Source organism: Mustela putorius, unplaced genomic scaffold (assembly GCF_011764305.1).
Source record: "Mustela putorius furo isolate JIRA1106 unplaced genomic scaffold, ASM1176430v1.1 tig00000127_pilon_pilon_pilon, whole genome shotgun sequence".
Classification (NCBI taxonomy): Eukaryota; Metazoa; Chordata; class Mammalia; order Carnivora; family Mustelidae; genus Mustela; species Mustela putorius.
This window is the reverse complement of record NW_025421288.1, coordinates 13,942,940-13,962,059: the sequence shown is the minus strand read 5'-3', so window position 1 is coordinate 13,962,059 and position 19,120 is coordinate 13,942,940. Positions and strand designations below refer to the sequence as shown.

Here is a 19,120-nt window from a genome sequence, read left to right as displayed (position 1 = left end):
CCAGAGGGCACGGCCACAAATCTTGCTGTTTTCACTACGGAAAGTGTAAGGACGAGAAATAAAACACATCAGCAAAATCTAAGGGACAGAATTTTCCTAGCATGGTTCCAGGAGCAAAAGGCCTTGTTTCAATATTAAATTTCACAGCGCCAAGTGGCAACTACCCAAGTTATTTTAAAACATTTTTATACAGTTCAAACATAGCAACATTCAGATCAGACCACTGGTAAGCGGTTTCTACAGATTTCCATTCCCAGAGAACCAAGACTGAGTATTCCTATAGTATGATGAGCAGTAACAAAATACAGCATTTCACCTGAAATACAGTCCACAGTGTGTCAGTCAAGGTCATTATTATGATTTCTGAAAAGAAAACTAAAATGAAGTGCATTTCACCAATGAGAAGCCACCTGACAGCTCCAGGACTGAAGGGGAGCCAGCCGCGGTGGAGGGGGTCCCATGGGCTCTGGTGGGACCGTGCAGCCGCAGGCTCCGGACCAGCGCTGGCTCTCAGGGTGGCCGAGGGCGGCCAGACGCCTCTCCTGCTGTCAAGCTCACCACAGAGCCTGCCGAGTCCTGCCTCTCACCGTCAGCTCTGTCTTCCTCCTGGGCTCCTGCCCTCTCTGCCCGGCTACACTACACTCTCCCTCTGCCTGTGAAGAGTGCCGGCTTCGGTTTTCAGGCGTGACGTGCTCCCGCCCTGTGGTTCATCCACTTAGCTCTGGTCTGGGACACGGTGAGCCCGACACAACCTGCTCTGGATGGGAAAGTCCCAGAGCAGCGAGCTCACGCCGTGCCTCCGCGCCCCCTTCTGCGGCCACAGCTCCCTGGCAGGACACTGTCCCCGCTCTTATCACCTGGTCCCAGAATCGAGACAATTTAGAACTGACATGTGACAATAAACTACAAAACCGAGAGTCTATTCAGGATAAAAATTCAGACTCTCCTGGGGAAGGAGGAAGGACAGCACGGCGAGGACCTTCCGACAGATGACAAGTGCGGACAGTGAATTCTGAGGGCCAGAGCCACTCGCACGGTCACGTGTGTCTTGGTTGAGACCGCCCCATGGAGAGTCACGGAGACGCAGACGGTGCGCCCTGGGAGCACGGGAGGTGAGCGCTCCCCTCGCTTGCATGGAGGGGGATGACGCGGAGGCACAAGACAGACGCCCCACGGCTCTCCCAGAGCCCCCGACCGACGTGAGCCAGAGCCGCGGTTCACAGTCCAGGGCTGCGCGGCCGAGCCCCAGGTGCACAGCACGAGACGCCCCAGCCAGAGAGTTCCAGAGGTGGTCTGGGAGTCCACGCGGGTCCTTCCCCAACTCCGTCCGAGCTCTACCACCTCCAGGAAGGACTGTCTGAGAGAGGCCTTCGGGGCACCTTCTCGGACAGAACACGCACAGCTGGCCGGTACATCTCACAAACAACCAGTGGCTAAAAAGCAGGCACAAGTGCAAGCGGCTCAGTGAGGTGGCAGACTGGGGGCGCCCGGGTGGCTCAGTCGTCAAATGTCTGCCTTCGGCTCAGGTCATGATCCCAGGGTCTTAAGGATCGAGCCCCGCATCGGGCTCCCTGCTGGGCGGGGTGGGGGTGGGGGTGGGGGCCTGACTTTCCCTCTCCCACTCCCCCGGCTTGTGTTCCCTCTCTTGCTGTGTCTGTCAAATAAATAAATGAGATCTTTAAAGAAAGAGAGACGACAGACTGCAAACTACTTACTTTTTTTGAAGTTTACGGTTTTTTTCAGCCTGTCCTCCCAGTTTGCCGAGTCCCAGGGCGTCCTGAGAGGAGTTTTCCGTCTCCGAAGCAGCAGCTGTGGGGAAGAAGAGGGACTGAAACACCGAGAGGAACCAGCGTGGCCCCGTGCGGGCCCTTCCGGGCGGGGGGAGCGCGGTGGCAGGCAGGGTGTGCGCGGCTCTGAGGGCGCCTCCGACGGGCCGGACGCCAGAGCCGTCGAGGCCCAAACCCACAAGCACACGCCATGAGCCACCGGCTCCCGCGACAGGCACCGCAAGGAGCGCCCCGGCCACCCACCTGGTCCCGTGGGCTCCTTGCCGGCGTGGCCGGGACGGCCCTTCTCCTTCTTGCCGAAGAGCCGGCCGATGGAGGACTTGATGCCCTTCTTCCTGGGGGCCTTGTGCAGCGAGTCCTGGCTGCTGCTGCTGCTGCTGGGGTTGCTCCCAGGCCCGTCCTGGGAGCCCGTGGAGCTGGGGACAGGAAAGGGTCTGTGACAAGCGCTCAGCACAGCACACCACTGCACGCACAACCTACACACCCCGCGTTTTCAACACTCCTTCAAGCGTTATGGCAGCACCTGCAGCGCCGCGTTCACAAGTGTGAGGAGCATGAGCTCCCGGGAACGCTCCCTGGAGGCTGGCACGCGAGTCCCTGGGAGGCGACGGCCCCAAGCCACAGGGGCTCAAGAAGGTGCTTCCTGGAGACGCCAGCCCCGCCACCCCTCGGGAGCCCCCAGCACCTCCCCGAGCAGGCCCTTCCTGGTGGCAAGCGAAGTGGGGGAGCGGGCCGGGGCAGGGGGCGGCGCACAGAGGTGTGCGCAGCGCTCCCCGACACCACCTGGCATAGAACGGAAACGCACCCAGGCTCATCGGGGACGGGGAGCACGAGCAGCGGAGCAGCAGGGGCGAGGACAGTGCGGGGCTCTTGGCGGCCCAGAAGGGCCCAGAGCCCCGCCGACAAAAGGGCCTGTCGGGAGCGTGCCGTGTGCTGGCACAGGCCCCATCCGAAACAGAAGGTTCTCCAGGGCCGGTGGGCGGCCTCTGAAGGAACGAAGTCCTCCAAGTTTAGCCTCTTTCTTTCTGAACAGACTTGGGCACAAACAGCCACGTGTCCCCGGCCCGATTTCCACACGGCTCTCCAAGCCCCCACAGGGGTCCCAAGGACATCATTTACACAAACTCCACTTGATTCACTGATATTTCTTTAAAATCATCATTCTGACCTTTTTTTCTCCCCCAGGAAAAGATCAAAGATTTCTTAAAACTGCAAACTAAGGCCCGAGAGTGCTTCCCATGGGGAGAGCAGCGCCCGCGCATCTTACTTTCTAACGTCCCTGATGTCCTCGTGGCTGGCCGTGTGCAGGGCTCCTTTGTGCAGCCTGTCTAGGCGGAGGGATCTCGGGGAGGAGGGGGGGGATGTTTCACATTTTATCGTTGCCTTGTCATCTCGTACCTCTTCCCGGGAAGCCGGCACCTGCGGGGGAGACGGGGGAGACCAGTGAGTGAGAACCCGCCGCGAGCCATCGCGCAGGCCGCACGTGTGCCCATGACCTTCCGTGCCAACCGGGGCTGTGCTGTGGAGTGGTCCTGCTTACGAGCAGCCCCGGGATGCACCCTGCCTGCCTGTGAGTGCCGCGCCCTGAGGCCTCTGCAGCTCGCGCCCTCCCTCCCCCGAACCCTGCACTGCCACAAGGACAGCCACCGACCCCACGGGGATGGCGGAGACAGGAGCCACACCCCAAACCAGGTCCGTATGAACCATGGCCAGCCGGGGGGGGGGGGGTGTGCTCTCCCTGACGGAGTGCTGAGGAGCAACAGCATTCATCCAGTGCCAGTCAAAACCAAGAACGCTGCCATGCAGCACTGACCAGAGCTTCCCGTTGTGGGGGTAAAGGAAATAGCCTGTACCATAATCCATCATTTCTAGTAATGACACAAACCTCAGAGTCCCTAAGGTCAAGTCAAAGGTGAACAGGCACCCACCCTCCCCGCCACATGGGCCTGGCCCCTGTCTTTGGAGGACTAGGTTGTAACCTGAACGTATGCGCAGCTTAGAGACAGCCTGTTCCGCCCAGCGGGGACGCTAGGCTGCTGTCATGACAAGAAGAACCCCTTCAGACTCCCCGTGTGTCTTTCTGAGCTGCACCTGTGCGGCCTCAGGCAGGAAGGCAGGGCTGCAGTCTGGCCAGCACTCTAGCCCCACCGGGGTCCTGACAGGGCTCACACAGATCTGGGCTTTGGGACTGGCTAAGGCACGGCTGGGTCTCATGAGACACGCATAGCAAACCCCTGTGTAAGACTGGGGCAGCAGGGGGTGCCTTGTAACAGGACCTCTGCAGCCGCAGGGCTCAGGGACACCCACGGGCGCCGGCGCCGAGCAGAGCTGAGCTCAGGGAAGACACAGCCGTGATGAACAGCTGGATGAGCCCCGTGCCCTCTCCTGAGTTCCCATCACAGTCATCAGACAACAAAAAGCGGTCTTAACTGGTTAGATATGAACAACATAAAACTTAGCAGGGACAGATGGCAGGAACAGGGAAAGATTTCAAATTCAGGTTAAAGCAGTGATTTGTAAAAAACGAAAACAAAAACAAAACAACAACAAACAGGATCGGGAGAGAGACATTCTGGGCTGTGCGGATGATGCGGCCAGTGGAGACACAGTTCCGAGTGCCAGCCCACGCCGTGCCACGGTCGGGGCCACACGGCAAGCCCCGGCTGGGCCTGCCCTCCCTCAGCACCCCCAGAGGAAGCACACCCTGCCCGCCACTGGGGTCCAGCACACTTGCACCTCCAGGCCGCTGCAGCGTCAGCTAGAACAGAGAGGTTCCAGGAGAGCCGGAGGTCAGCCCGGCATGCACCAACCACGAGCAGCAGCAGGAGGGCCCCGGGCACAGTGCACACTGGCCCTGTCTGTGTGACCCAGCACTCTGCATGTAACACCCTCCCAAACCCTCTGAATAAGGCCCTCCAAGAAGCAGTGCGTGGGCTCGAGGGACCACAAGCAACAGGAGCCACTGCCCTGCCTGAGGGTTCAGCAGCATGCCCCCTCTTCCACTGGAAAGTCTTGCTCCCAAGAAAACTGCGAAGGCAAGCTGGCAGACTCAGGCTGTGCTGGGCTTGGCTCCGGTGTGGGCCCCCGATCTCTGCAGACCGCGCTCACCCGGGCCCAGTCTGCGGCTAGGTCAGGGAGCAGGATCCCATCGTCATCCTCGCGTTAACAGGAGAGAGAGCAGGGCACCCACACCACACCTGAGTCACAAGCCATCATGACGGAACTGGCCCTTAAAGCCAGGAGTGTCACTAAATGGCCACACCTGTCCGCCCAGCAGAGAGGCTCCCCTGGCTGCCGCCCAGCTCCCAACACTGAGCCCCCAACCCTGCAGAGGCGTGGCCCTGGCAGCGCACGGCCCGGCGGGTTTGGGGTCGGGGTGCACACAGTCCAGGGAGCAAAGCACGACAGTTACAAGGAAGACACTCTGGTCAAGGGATCTGTCCCCTGATGCGCTGTACCTTTTCTGAGACTGGGGAGACACAACCTGCGGTCCCCTGTACATAGAAGCCCTAAGCCCCGTGCGGGCCAGGTGGTGGGCAAACCCGTTGGGCACCGCGGCCCCAGCTCGGGACTCCACACCTGGGAAGTGGGGTCATGATACAACCTATGCCTCGCGGGGCTTTGTGTGAGGGCGGCAGGCTCATGGAGCTCCCGGTGCAGCCTGGCACACGGCGGGGGCTCCCTGAGTGCTGCAGCCACAGTCGCGGATGCCAGCGGTGTGAGTCTAAAGCCTATGGCTCTGCTTCACTAGTTTCTTTTTGAAAACTATCATGTCTGGGGTGCCTGGGGGCTCCGTCGGTGAAGCGCGTGCCTCTGCCCCAGGTCATAATCTCGGAGTCCCAGGATCGAGTCCCGCATCGGGCTCCTTGCTCAGCGGGGAGCCTCCCGCTCCCCCGGCCTGCTGCTCCCCCTGTGCGCGAGCTCTCTCTCTCTGACGAATAAGTAAGTAAAATCGTCACAAACCAAACCATCATGTCTGGTGGAGCTAAGTACACAGTGAGCAGGAGACACCCACGCGGCACCGGCGACCACCCCGGTCTGGTGCGGTGCCCTGTGAGAACCAGCTGGGCCCCCGAGGGTGAACCGCAGCAGGCTGCAGCGCTGTGGGCCCCGCGGTCTCTGGGACAAGCGCTGTTTCACAGGTCACAGACAAACAGAGGAACGTTCAACTACTAAAAATTTTACCTTTCTACGATGTTTCCTTAAATCACTAGGCTGACAGAAGCATGCAAAGAAATGAAGAGAAATCAGATTTACTGCACACGCTGAAGCTAAAAATTCAAGGACCAGAACAGGCAAACATATTAAAAAAATAACATCAGATATAAGCGAGTTGAGACTTGTTTAGACCAATGTAACTGGAAATAGAACTTCTTTTCACCATAAATTTAAACATAATAGGTTATTCAAGATTTACTAGAGAAACGCTATAAATTCTTCCACGGTAACTTACCATGGAAGAATTTCACAGTAACACACACCCCTGATTAAAGTATGGCACCTTGTGTAACATGGGGACTGCCCTGCCATCTGTTCTAAACTGGTCTTGAGTCTGTTTTCCTTACTGAAAAGTGCGCTGCACTTCTACAGTGTGAACCCCACGGCGCAGCTCCTGCCCACCTCCTCCAGCACCCGGCGAACCCACTCTCCGGAAGTACCTGCGGGATCTTCACGTAGAATCCTCACCTAGCACTGATTTCAAGCTTCTCGAAAGTGAGAGCGTTGTTTAGAGCAGGGTGCCCTGTGCCGAGAAACACCAGCGTAACAGCAGGGGGCCCGCTGCCTTCTGTGATTCCGTATCCAATGTGGACAACAGCCTACGAAGGCAGAACGCACGCTGCTCGGGAAGCTGACGAGACTTGTAGTCACATATGAGCATCAAAACAGGACTGCGTGCCGTTCGGGTCAGGCTGCTAATCAATCATTCCCTGCTTATTGCCTTAGTTCTTTATATAAGAAACACTTCGTTTACGAGTGCTTGCGTTTACGAGGCAGCTCTGAGTAAAACACTCCAGATTCACCTGCATCGTGCTCTTTCCCACATCTACTATGCGCGCTGCACATATGCTAAGTGACATGCTAAGGAAAATGTATCCCTGTTGCGGGAAAGAAAAACCCCACTATCTCATGAGAAATGACGACAAAGAAGAAACCACACCCATGAGCCATGACTGGGCGCGTGTACACACACACACACACACACACACACACACACACACACACTGTGGACCGCAGGGTCACTGCCACCCGAGCATGCTGGGGAGGGCGTTACGGCACGGGGCTGGGTGGACCGAACCCCGGCTGAGGTGGGAGACCGAGGTCTGCCCTCACGGTGAAAACCAAACCAAAGGATGGTACCGGACATCAAAACCAGCCACAGACTGTCAGCCAGCATACAAAAGCACAAAAATGGGGGCAAAAGAAGCATAACTATTTTCTACAACCACTCTTACAAATGCCCTGGAAGGAAGCATGAAACCGCAAATAAAACCCTCAGAGAGTTTAAGATCTGAGCTAATCAGCTAACGATGTGAATGGTAAAGACAGCAGGTGAGACACCACGAGGTGGACTCGTTACCACGGCAGACACCGCTACAGGGATTCACGGCTCATTCAGTTACACGCTGGTAACGATGCAGCTAAAAAAAAACGGACAGGAGAATCTGACAGACAGACGTGCGATCGAAGAGCAGAAGGCTGTGAACGTGATTTCATGTGGGAAAGAGGCACGCGCTCATGAAACCTAAGCCACACAGGAAAGTTATCAAAGGTACTTCAGAGCTGCACACTTGTCACCAAAAACCGTAGGGTCACAGTGTTTCCAGACCCCGATGAGCACAGACGCCCTGGGACCTCCCAAGGGCACCGCGGTGTGTGGCTCGTGGTGTGGCCGTCCCTGCCTCATGCACAGAGCTGGCATCAAGCACGCGGTCCAGTGCATCATTGAAAGAACCAATTTAAGGTTTCTTTTTTGACCGCATGTCCTATACTCTCCACTTCGGCACCTCTAATGCAAAGGACAGCAGTGACCTCTCTGTAAGTGTGCTACACGCTATGGAGACTATCCATATTACTTCTGTAAAACTGTCTATTCCTAGAAAATAATAATTTTCCCCTTGGAGCTGCTGCGCCCGGCACAGGCCTACGTTGTCCAAAGTTGCACCAGTAAAAGCCCTGATGGGCTCACGACGACACACTAGGCCGGTCATCGAAATGCCACAATTAACGGGTCCCTGTGCTGAGTGATTACATACTGGCCAGTCTAAAATGTCTCGAGCCTCTGAACGTAACAAGTGAACCTGATTTCCCTCTGGGACAAGACGCCCAACCAAGGCACCTCTGCCGAGTCTGAGGCTGAACTCGGGGGCTGGGGCGGGGGGGGCGCAGCCGGCAGAAGGGTCGGCAAATACTCACCAGCGTCATGACCCCCAGTCTGTCCACCTCCCTGGCGGGGCTGTGTGGGCCCCTTCGCGGAGTGGAGCGCCCGCTGTGCGGAGGGGACGGGCCTGTGAGTGTGGATGTGGGGTGTGGGGGTGCGGCACCCCCAGACCGGAACCGGCCCGGGCTGTCTGAAGTGCTGCTGCCCACCTGGCTCGCAATCTCTTCCGCCCGCTGCTCGGTGCTCTCCTTCTCTTCCTGGATCAGCCTGGAACGAAAGCGGAAGCGCGTGGTCAGCCCCTCGCTGACAGGAAGGGCACCCTGGCCGAGTCTGGGGCCCCATGTGACACAGAGCAGCATCGTGGCACACACTGGGCACCTCTGCGGTTCTTTGGCTGTGCTGTTGGCTTCTGGGGGAAGGGACCGAACACCTTCTGCTCCTCCCCCAGATGTCACACAGACATGCTGAGACCGCGACCCTGGAGAGAACGCCCTGGCTAACGGATGTCACAGTGAAGGGCAGTCTCAGAACTCAATTCCTAGGGTAGAATGGAGTAGTTCCATCATCGTGGGACATGTAGGAAGCCCTCACAGGATGTGTCCCCGACCTTCCGAGTGCGACAGCTCTCCTCAGAGACACTCCCGTCTCCAGGGGCCAGGTACCTGATCTCTTTGTTGATAGCGTCCAGCTGCTCCTGAAGCATCATGGCCAGCGTCTGGGCATCGGCCTGCCCACCGGGTGACAGCAGAGCAGCCGAACTGAAGAGAGTGTCCCTGTCGTCTTCGCCATCAGACACATCAACATCACTCTCGAATGCCTGGGCCACGTTTGCCAGCACGCTGGCTTGCTGGGCACGCTCCCAGTCCTGCTCATTTAGAGTCTGTACCTAAGAAGAGGAAAACGGAGTCTCGCTGAAGACGGAAAGTAGCAGCAGCAGTTATAGGAACTTCAGAGAACTCATCAGAAACTCCACAAGTTTCCGAACAGGAGCCCCAGAGGAACATGGAACAGGCCATGCTTCCAAGCTGCTGACATCTGCAGGGCAAGAAGCAGAATTTTAGGCGCCGGGCGAAGTGGCAGCCTACCGCCGGGAGGGCCCCCACGCGTACCCGAGGTGGACACGTTTCTGTGATATCGTTTACGTGGTGGGACAACCGGCTCAGATACAAAATCTGGAAATTAGAACAGCATCTCGTGGCCAGTCAGCCACGCTCACAGGAAGTAAAAACCCATGAGATCCATGGAGGTTGGGTGCACCTCAGTGATCCTGACGTCTCACCTGTGTCCCCATGCAGGGAACTGGGAACGGCTGGAGTTTCCCGCCCCACTTCCTGAGGCGGAGGGGTGAGAGGACGCGGCACCTGCCCCGGGCAGCAGGGGCCCCACCGTGCTGTCTGCGGGAGCGGGCGCTTGCAGGCACCGCACCCGGGACCGAGCGCGCGCAGTCCCGAGCACAGGCGCCAGCAGAGGCTCTTCCTGCCCTCTTCCCTCCATACCAACACTCGTTCCCCCTCTTCAGTCTCGGGGGGTGCCGCAGCCCCCACCCCCGGGGACAGCCCCACCTGTGGGCACGAGGCCTGGCCCTCAGTGTACTCAAGGACATCCTTCTGTCCTCTCTCTGGATAATCAACTTTCTACGGGTTTATTCACATCAGGCTAAAATGAGTTCTCCCTTCTCCCTCCAAACTAGCGGGACAGAAACCACAGACTTGTTACCGCAGGGGTCCTTCCAGCTGCCACTGTGACTTTGCTCCCAGCCAGAGTACAGGCTCCCCGGAAGGCGGGCCTGCTCCGTCTACACATCCTCGCCTCGCAGGGGAGCCTGTCGCAAGCAGGCTCCCCCAGAACTGGTCTCGGCTCGTCAGCTGCCCTTGACCTGTCCCCTCCCCTGAGCACTTGGGGGTTTCCCCCACCTGATGTCATTGCTCTGTCTCCGCCTGTTCTGTCTCCGTCTCCCCAGCTTGTGCACTGGGAGCGCCCAGAGCTCTATTCTTGGACCTCGGGTCTATCCACAGGTGCCCACTTGGTGACTTTACCTTGCCTGTGCCTCTAGATGCCACAAGCGGGTCCTGGTCTCAATCCTTCTCCCCAGTTAAAGCCTCCTCAGGCCCAGACTGGCATATCCAACTGCTCAGCAGACCTGTCCCCTTGGGTGTCCGCTGGGCTTGCTGACCCGTGAGCCAGGCGGAGGCCCCACGCTAGCCTCCACGACCCTGTGGTTCTCACCACCTCAGGAGACAGACTTCCTGTCAAGAGGTCACGTTGCGAGGAACTGAGGCCCCCACCACAGCCAGGCAAGGGCACCAACCCCAGGTGGGTGTTCCAGTGGCCCAAACTCTGGAGACCTAAAGCCAGAAGCACCCTGCTCAACCCTCCTAATTTCAAGGACATTGTGAACTACTGAATGTTCATTTCAAGCCACTAGGCACCACAGCAGTGTGTTAAACAGCGGCAGATGATGGACACACGTGCCGCATCTGACTCCACTGGCCGCCCCTCGCCACACCGTGCACGCAGAGGATTCTGCCTCTCGTCCGTCCGTCCGTCCTTCCACACTGCTGCAGCGCCGGGGCTCCAGTACGCCAGGTGCAAACCCGCTCAGGGAGGACGCGGACTCAGAATACAGACCCGTCTACAAAGACACATGCTGCTGACCACGGATGTCTGTAAGCCTCCGAATGTGAATTCTTTGTGCTTAAGGATGAACGTATGTGTTTACCCTTAACGGTTCAGGCCTGTACTAACTGGCGCTGTGCTGTGCTTCACCATAAGTCACACTTCACCCGCTTTCCCACTCTTTAAAAAGAAAAGAAGCCCTAAGAGTAGACTCTGAGCCGGCAAAAGAAGAACAGGGACCAGGGGTGGGGGGCCAGAGACTGTGACCTCTCAGCACTGTCGCTCTGGAAGGGCGTGTCAGTCAGAGGACACGGCAGGTGACACTCAGGGAGGTGTGGGGGTGCTGGGAGCCCACGGGGGACGGAGGTCCTTGCCTTGGAAGGCTCATCTCGCAGAGCAGCCAGACGGCCCTTCTGGGGGCGCCGCAACACTGCACCGCTGCTGTAGGAGTCCGTGGGGCCATCTGCCACAGGGAACCGGAAATCGGGGACACTGCCCAAGTGCGGCCGGCTGTGACAATGGAGAAGAAAAGGTCGTCACTGGAGGAAAAGCAAACTGCGAGCTCTGTCAGCCAAGCTGGAACCTGTCAGTCGGAAGATGATTTCACCAAAAAAGGCCTCTCCAAGGAGGCTATCTGTTCCCCGTCTCCCCAACAGCCCGCTGCCCATGCCCCGCAGAGGGTGCCCCAGCAGGCGCGACACCTGGACGCCCAGGAAAGCAGGGCAGACGCCCCGCACGAGCAGGTGAGCGCGCCACGGCCCGGCGGTCTGAGAGCCGGAGGACAGGTGCGCTCTCCAGCTCAGAACCCGCCGCCAGGCCCGCTGTCCTGCATTTCCGCGCCCCCGTCCCCCCGAATGATGAGCAAGCGCACCGACCCGTCACGCTGGCCTTCAACTGCCATCGCCCCACTTGTGCCAAGGCCCACGGTGTGAGGCCTAGCGACCCCAGGGACTCCCCCAGCTGCTACTAGCAGCCGTCTTAGGGCACCGGGGGCAGAAGCGTTCCGAGCCCCCACTCGTGGCTTCTGTGCACAGGGTGTGGCGGCACACCCGGTGTTTCTGGTCAGCAGCACAGGCGTGTGTGCAGTCAGGCCGACAGACAGCCCGCGGCCTGGAATGAGCAGTCCCGAGGAAAGGCCGAAGGAGCCGGGCACCAGAGAGCAGAGCTGCAGCGGGCCGTCAGCGGCTCCCCTCGGCAAAGGCTCTGGAGAGAAACTGGCGAGCAGAGATGAAGGAGTGTGGCAGCCCAGAGCCCGCACGCTTGGCCTCGGCCACGGGTTCACCCCTGTGCCCTGATTCTGGCACGGAGTCCAGTGGCTCCTTGTTCTCTAGGAGAGGAGTGGCTGCCTGCGTTTTCAGAAATCCTTAAGATCCTGGGAGACAGAACCCACTCGTGTGATTAGGGTCAACTCAGGAGGGGGCCGCTGGCACCTCCCCACCGTCTGCAGATGGGGCCGCTCGGACGGGCCGCCCCCTCCACTTGTGCTCCACGCACCTCCCTCTGGTTTTTATTTTTATTTTTTATTTTTTTAAGATTTTATTTATTTATTTGACAAAGAGAGATCACAAGTAGATGGAGAGGCAGGCAGAGAGAGAGAGGGAAGCAGGCTCTCCGCTGAGCAGAGAGCCCGATGCGGGGCTCGATCCCAGGACCCTGAGATCATGACCTGAGCCGAAGGCAGTGGCTTAGCCCACTGAGCCCCCCATGCACCTCCCTCTGGTTTTTAAAGGAACGCCTGCGTTCAGTGTGGCCTGAGGGTCCTGCCGGCCACAACCTCCCTTCTCTTCCTCTAGTCGCTGCTTCCCGAAGCTGCCCGCTTACATCCGGCAGTTTGAGGACGGCTCTCTGGGGCCACGGCACAACGCGAGATCGGTGGGAGCTACACGCACGAAACCCTGCGTGTGATGTGGGGTGGCACACGGACCCTCCAGGGGTTACGAGTGTCACCTAATTCCGATCCCCTTCTGCGGCTCACTTCCTCCCGAGCCCGCCACCCTGCATCAGGTTGTATCCCTAAACTGTGTCTCATTGGCCCCAACTGTGTGTGGGAGCCTGTCTGTCACCTCTCTCCTGCTCTGCAACCTAGATGTCTCCTTCTGCTGGAGAAGGTCACGTGGACAAGACGGGGGGGGGGGGGCTGCACCTGCCGGCCCCCAGCCATCTTTCCAACCCCACCCTCCACGTCCTGCTTGTGCTTTCCGCGACACGTCTGTCCCACAGCACCTACCAGCCTCTCGTCGGCCACGGGGGGGGGGGGCTCTGCACGAGACCACTGTTAACACACCCTCCGCCGCACCCATCCCCGGACCACACAGCCGTCTGGGACCCTGGCCGTTCCTCCCGCCCTCCATCCTTCACGTTTGCTAGCACACACAGAACAGGCAGACACACACGGACTCCTGTCGTCCCACCGTCCCACGGTGCCACCCCTCAGGTTTCCACAAGGCCCCTTCCCTTCATACTCCAACCTCCGCCAGCGCGGCGGGCGCCGTGTCCGCCTCCTCACACACACACCTTCAAGCGGGAGCAGCGCCACTCGCAACCCTGGCCTCCCACTGGCGAGGCTCTCCGTCAGCAAACCAAGAGCCTGCTCTGCGTCCCGATCCTCCGGCGCTCTGCCCCATCGGCGCACACTCCTGCTCCTCCTCGAAGCTCTCCCTCCGGGGCTTCCCCACACAGGGACAGCTTCCGGCTCTGCCTCTCTGGGACTCCACCTTCCCTGAAGCGCACCCCCCTTCCTACATGCAGGCCCCAAGGGGACAGCCACAAGATACCCCCGACCTTCCTGAGAGCCCACGCCTGTGATCGCGGAAACACCGGAGCGGCCTGCGTGCGCCCGCGTCCCGCAGACTGAGGAGGCTCACTCAGCCACCTGGCAGCTCTCGGTCCAGTGCGACTTTCACGTGATGACTTTTTGCCACAATGGGGCAAACAAACCCCCAACAGCTTCGTGGGACTGAAGCCGGCAGGATACAGGGCGACCTGCTCGGCTCCGGGGCCAGCTGACCCCCCCCACAGCCGCTGACTCCAAGCTGTCCCAGGAGACTTAAGGCAACCACACATCATTCTCCTTCAATCCCTTAAAGAACGTGAAAAGCTACAAGCACTAAGCCAAGCCCAGGAACTCAAGGCACCCCTCACAATTCTGGCTGTGCGGCCGCTCCCCAGCAACCCCACCGGCCTTGCGGGGGGCTCACTGCTCCCAGGGGCACAGGGCCCTCCTCTGACACAGTAGGCTTAGGCTCCGTCCTCCGGGACCCACACCGTCAGTGCTACACTCTGGGGGCCTGCAAATTCACCCGCCCACGCACAGACTGATCATTCCCTACCTTCTGAACCCCCTCCCACAGCTGGGAGCTCGGCCAGGACAGGACTCCCAGTCCCTCAGGTGCCCAAAGCCAACCCTCTGCTCCCGTCTGCCACTAAGCGAGCTTCCAGCTCCGCATGACCCAGGAACTCTCTTGTGGATGCACATCAGGTCCTAAAACAGGGATGTGTGAACTGGTTCACGTGAGGCCCGTGGCTCCTCCAGCCCGTATTTGCGGTCTGGTTCAGGTCGGACACGCAGTGAGGGGAAGCGACCCTCGCCTCACCCAGAACATCCCCGTGAACTGGTCCGTGTCGTACCCGTGATGAAGGGACGCGCCTCTCAGCCGCGTCTGGTCTAACTCCGCTCTCAGCGCCTCCACGTTGAGGACAAGCTGATCCTACAAGAGAGCAGAGGGCATCGACTGCGGCCACCTCTTGCGGGACTCGAAATGACAAGAGACTCTGTGACAACAGACTCTTAACCCGGAGCCCACGCTGCTGGTCGCCAGAGGGGAGGCAGCCGGGCAGGTGTGGCATCGATGAACGGGGTGAGGAGGGGACACGCAGGAGCTTCCAGTTCGCGATCCGTACGTCACGGGGGTGGAAAGTGTGGCCCAGGAGACACGGCCAGTGATCCCACAGACACTCGTGGGGATGGGACATGACCGCAGCGGTGGTGCACACCGAGTGACGTACAGACTCGAGAGTCTGTGCGCTGTATACCCGCAACTGTCCGAACTCTGCAGGTTAATGAGGCGCCAATTAAAAAGTAGAGAAAAGTGACTTGTGGCACACGTGGTCACACGGGCTCACGACCACAGCAGGGTGTCTATAGCGGTCATGAACACCCAACGTTTAATTTCAAGCAAGTGTTCTCCAAGAGTCCTTAGGTCAACAGGAACACTCGGGTCACCAAATTACCTTCAACCCTGGCAGACAGAGCAGTGAGCTCTCAGTCACAGCCAGCCTTTAGAGGAGAAACACCAGACCGTGAACGATGACTAACTTTGCAGCAAGAAGTGGAACTTTCTGGGTGGTGGGGAGAGCTGGGCCCGCGCTCTACTGCGCAATCTCCTGTTCTTGTCTTGCTTGGGGCGTCCGGAGCCCAGCCTTGCTTCTGTCCACGCAGAACAGCGCGGGAAGCCGACAGAAGTCTCAGGGCACCCAAGAGCTCACTAGCCGCGCTGTCCCCCCGCATCGGCCGCACCGCCCGCATTGCTTCTCCTTATGGCTGTAAACGCGGCTGCGAGCAAACGTTAGGTGACCCCGGTGCCTCCCCTGACCTCCCATTGGCCAGCACCGCACCACATGAGAGGTTTACAGGAACATTTCCACTTCTAAATGGACCAGAAAGGACTGGAAACCTTCAGAGCTGTAGAGCTCAGGGCAGCGGCCCCAGTAGCAGCCCCCAGATCGGCTCTGCCCCTAGCCCGGTGGGCCCCCGAAGAAGTCAGAGAGGAAAGTACCTTATCGTGTTGTGCCTCTTCTAACTGCTTCTTCGCAGTTTCAACTTCTCGCAACAGAGAATTCTGAAAAAGATGCAGACGGAGCTTTGGTGCTGGTTCTTGAAAATGTCCCGTGCGATACAGTATGGCCACACTTTTGTGTAAAATAATACGGTACCACAGAAAAGGAACGGGCCACAGGACCACGCCTATCAGCAGGCCACCTGCCCACAGAGCAAAGCGGACAATGACGTCATACAACAGCATGTAACAATATGTTCGCATCAAATCTCTTCACTGATCGATTCTCTAAACGGACAAGCTCGTGGAGTAAGTTTTTTAATCAGTTGAAGCAGTTTGTACTAGCTTCTAGGCTTTGTAATTCACCAGTCACTTGGGAATCCTGACGTTAAGTGTCAAATGTATAATTCAAATCTCAGATAAAAATATTCCTACACTAGGGTTGGCCCATAGGTGCGGTAACTGCCCTACACAGTAATAATGAGTTTCATTATGGGTTCTACGTAGAACAAATGTGTCATGTAATCAGCCGTGATCACTGGTGTCTCCGAGATGAGTGTAATCCAAGTGCCAACCTTAGGAAAGATTCTGGGCCCAACCTGAGGGAGGCGGCTGTAGCCAGAACAGGCTTTATCAAGCCGGAATCCAAGTGTCGCCACCAGAGTTTCTCTGACATAGGTTCTAGGACGCGCCTGCATCCAGTTACAGCTCGAGCACTTCCATGATGACAGTAAGAGCCCAGGCTCAGACTTTTTCCAAACCAGATGAAAAGAGAGAAGGCAGGAGATGAAAAAGGAGAATGTCTGTCTTTGGCGGATTAAAGCCCTTACGGAACACTGGGCTCCTACAGTGCCATCTTCCCAAGCAGGACAGAAATTCGTCCCTGAGCAAGAGCATCACGGCTGAGGGCAGAACACAAAGTTTCGTGCAGGGCTGGTGGATGAGGCCACATCTGGCCACTGCCCGGTGCTAGAAATTAAGGGTCCCTGGCACACGGCACACCCACTTGTCCCCTACAGTCTGTGGCTGCTTTTGTGCTAATTACTGACAGCAGGTGGTTATTTTACACAAGTCTACACAAGTATTTGCAATTAGTAAAAGCCTCCGATCCCTACAATTCTGGCCCTTTACAGACCCAGTTTACAGACTCCTGCTCCGGATGGAGAGTTAATACCCATGGCAGGCGAGGACAGGATGCTGGCAAGTCCGTTCAGTGAGTGGGTCAAGTCTGTCCTGTTTCCACGTCAGAGAATAACTCCTGTCTCCGCTACCGGCTGTCACCTGCCATTCTGCACTAGTCCCCAGGAGCAGAATGGGAGCGCTCTCCTGTGGAGGGCGGGAGCCCCCCGGCCATGCTCGTGATGTCCCACCTTGTCCTCCAGAGCGGCCATTCTCTCCTTGAGATGGAGCTGAAGCCTCTCGTTGGATTCCGAAAGAAGCTTGTCCACTGTGTCTGACAGACGCTTGTTATGCTCCTCATTCATTTTTTCTCTCTGTCTCGCCTAAGACCGAGGAAACAAAAGATTACAAACTCCAAGGAAAGGTTGGACCCATAGTTTGGCCACTGCAGACACTGCTGCTCTAAATACCAGGTGCAGGTGCCCCTTCGAGTCACTATGTTTGTAGCTTTTGGATGAACACCTAGTAGTGCAACGGCTGGGGCGCAGGGTAGCTCTGTTTTAAACTTCCTTTTAATTTACTGTTTCCCAGAGTGGCAGCGCCAGTTTGCATTCCCAACATCGACAGACAAATGAACAGAGAAGATGTGCTGTGTGTGTAGACAATGGAACGGTACTCAGCCACCAAAATGAATGCAATCTCGTCCCTTGCAATGACGTGGACGGAACTAGACAGAGGGTATTATGCTAAAGGAAATAAGTCAATCAGAGAAAGACAAATACCATATGATGTTACTCATGTGGAATCTAAGAAACAAAACAGATAAACACAGGGAAGGGAGGGAAACACAAGACGAAATCAGAGAGGGCGACAAATCACGAGAGACTCCTAACTCTAGGGAACAAACTGATGGCTGCTGGGGGGGTTGGGGGGTGCTGGGGTGACTGGGGGACAGGCATTACGGAGGACAGGAGATGGAGAGAGCACTGGGTGTTACCTGCAACTGATGAATCACTGACCTCCACCTCTGACACTAATAATACACTATAGTGTTAACTAAACTGAATTTACATTGAAACATTTTTAAAGAAGAATAAAGGGTGTGATCAGTGTTTCCAAAATGCCACAGACTAATGGCGTGACTCACTCGCGCGCTGCCCTGGGCGGGTCCGTCCCACTGCCACCCTCGGGGCACTCGGGCACCAGCACGGACATATCAGTGCAGAGAAACGCAGGGACAAGTCCCCAAGACCATTAATTAGAAGGTTTTTGTTAAAGCACTCACAGGGCTGCAGGCCCGTCAGGAGTTACTAACAGATGACTCGGGAGGCAGATTTACATGCAGGAACTGGCGTATTTTTAAGGGGATCAGCTTATCTACACACGCGGGAAGGAATTTTCCTGTGTGTAAACAGAAGCTTGGGTCTGGATTTGGGGTAGGGGGGAGGTTGAACCAATTTACAAAGCAAAAGTTTAAAAAAAACCCACTTTGGAGAAAACTTCAGCGGCAACAGAGACTTGCAGCTGCTTTTCTGTCTGTTCGTACTTTGCCTAAATGTTCTATAATGAAAATTTATGTTCAAAGATTATGACTAATTACCTCAAGGAATTTAAGAACGTAGTAACAAAGTTGATAGTCTGTGTTTGCCAAACCATCACCCATTTCCTGGTTTACAGAGCTTGTGCTGGCCCCTATCCTGAAGGAAGACAAGACCTAAGGCGTGGGAACAGGAAGTGCTCAGGGCGGCAGTCGGGACAGTGTCCGAGAGCATCACCTGAGTTGGGGACAGGGCTCAGCAGGTTCTCCCGGGCAGAGGGGACAGGGCGGAGAGAGGGCTGTCCAGGCGTGCCGCCCATGTAGGAGGAGTGGGCCCACAGAGACTGGACAGCCGCGTCAAGTCCTCTGTGCTGGCCTCCTCGTCTCTACAGCATGGGTGCTGGCACCTCTCTTCTTGCAAGGATGAAACAGCACAGAGAACCCCGCCGTGCACACAGCAACTACGAAATGACCCCACCCCACCCCACCCCACCCCACAGAAAGGAAGCGGTGGTTGAGGATTTTTAAAGCAAAACAGCCGAAAAGTTGGCTTTGAACGGCCTGAGCTATGAAAGAACTCCCATCTCCACACGTGTCCTTTCCGATGACAACCCAGGCCCAAGAAGCAGTGAGTCCATCCCCGAACAGCTAAAGTCTAACCTCTACCAGGCGAGCGTCTGCCCGTGTGCACGTGTGTGTGTGTGTGTGATATGCCGGCCAGGGCTGCCTAAGCGACAGTCCTGTGGCCAGAGACAGAATTCTCACTTCCGGGGGCGCCTGGGGGGCTCAGCTGGTTAAGCCTCTGCTTTTGGGTCAGGTCATGATCTCAGGGTCCTGGGATCGAGCCCTGCATCGGGCTCTCTGCTCAGCAAGGAGCCTGCTTCCTCCTCTCTCTCTGCCTGCTTCT

The 19,120-nt window shown here is 57.5% G+C and overlaps 1 protein-coding gene across 4 annotated transcripts in view; it reads right to left on the bottom strand.

Annotated features, from left to right (window-relative positions):
- The window catches only part of PPFIA1 (PTPRF interacting protein alpha 1), a 71,954-nt gene that overhangs the window by 20,436 nt on the left and 32,398 nt on the right, over positions 1-19,120 (bottom strand). For 2 of the 4 annotated variants that reach the window (XM_045066326.1, XM_045066315.1), the window contains 10 exons: positions 16,928-17,059; positions 15,558-15,620; positions 14,410-14,489; positions 11,157-11,292; positions 8,829-9,052; positions 8,202-8,433; positions 5,973-6,002; positions 3,055-3,206; positions 2,031-2,203; positions 1,716-1,809 (listed from right to left, as the gene is read on the bottom strand). In XM_045066326.1, the coding sequence (XP_044922261.1) occupies positions 1,716-1,809; positions 2,031-2,203; positions 3,055-3,206; positions 5,973-6,002; positions 8,202-8,433; positions 8,829-9,052; positions 11,157-11,292; positions 14,410-14,489; positions 15,558-15,620; positions 16,928-17,059 (1,316 nt within the window). The remainder of the gene's footprint in view (positions 1-1,715; positions 1,810-2,030; positions 2,204-3,054; positions 3,207-5,972; positions 6,003-8,201; positions 8,434-8,828; positions 9,053-11,156; positions 11,293-14,409; positions 14,490-15,557; positions 15,621-16,927; positions 17,060-19,120) is intronic. The other 2 variants (XM_045066317.1, XM_045066321.1) reach the window with 1 other exon arrangement.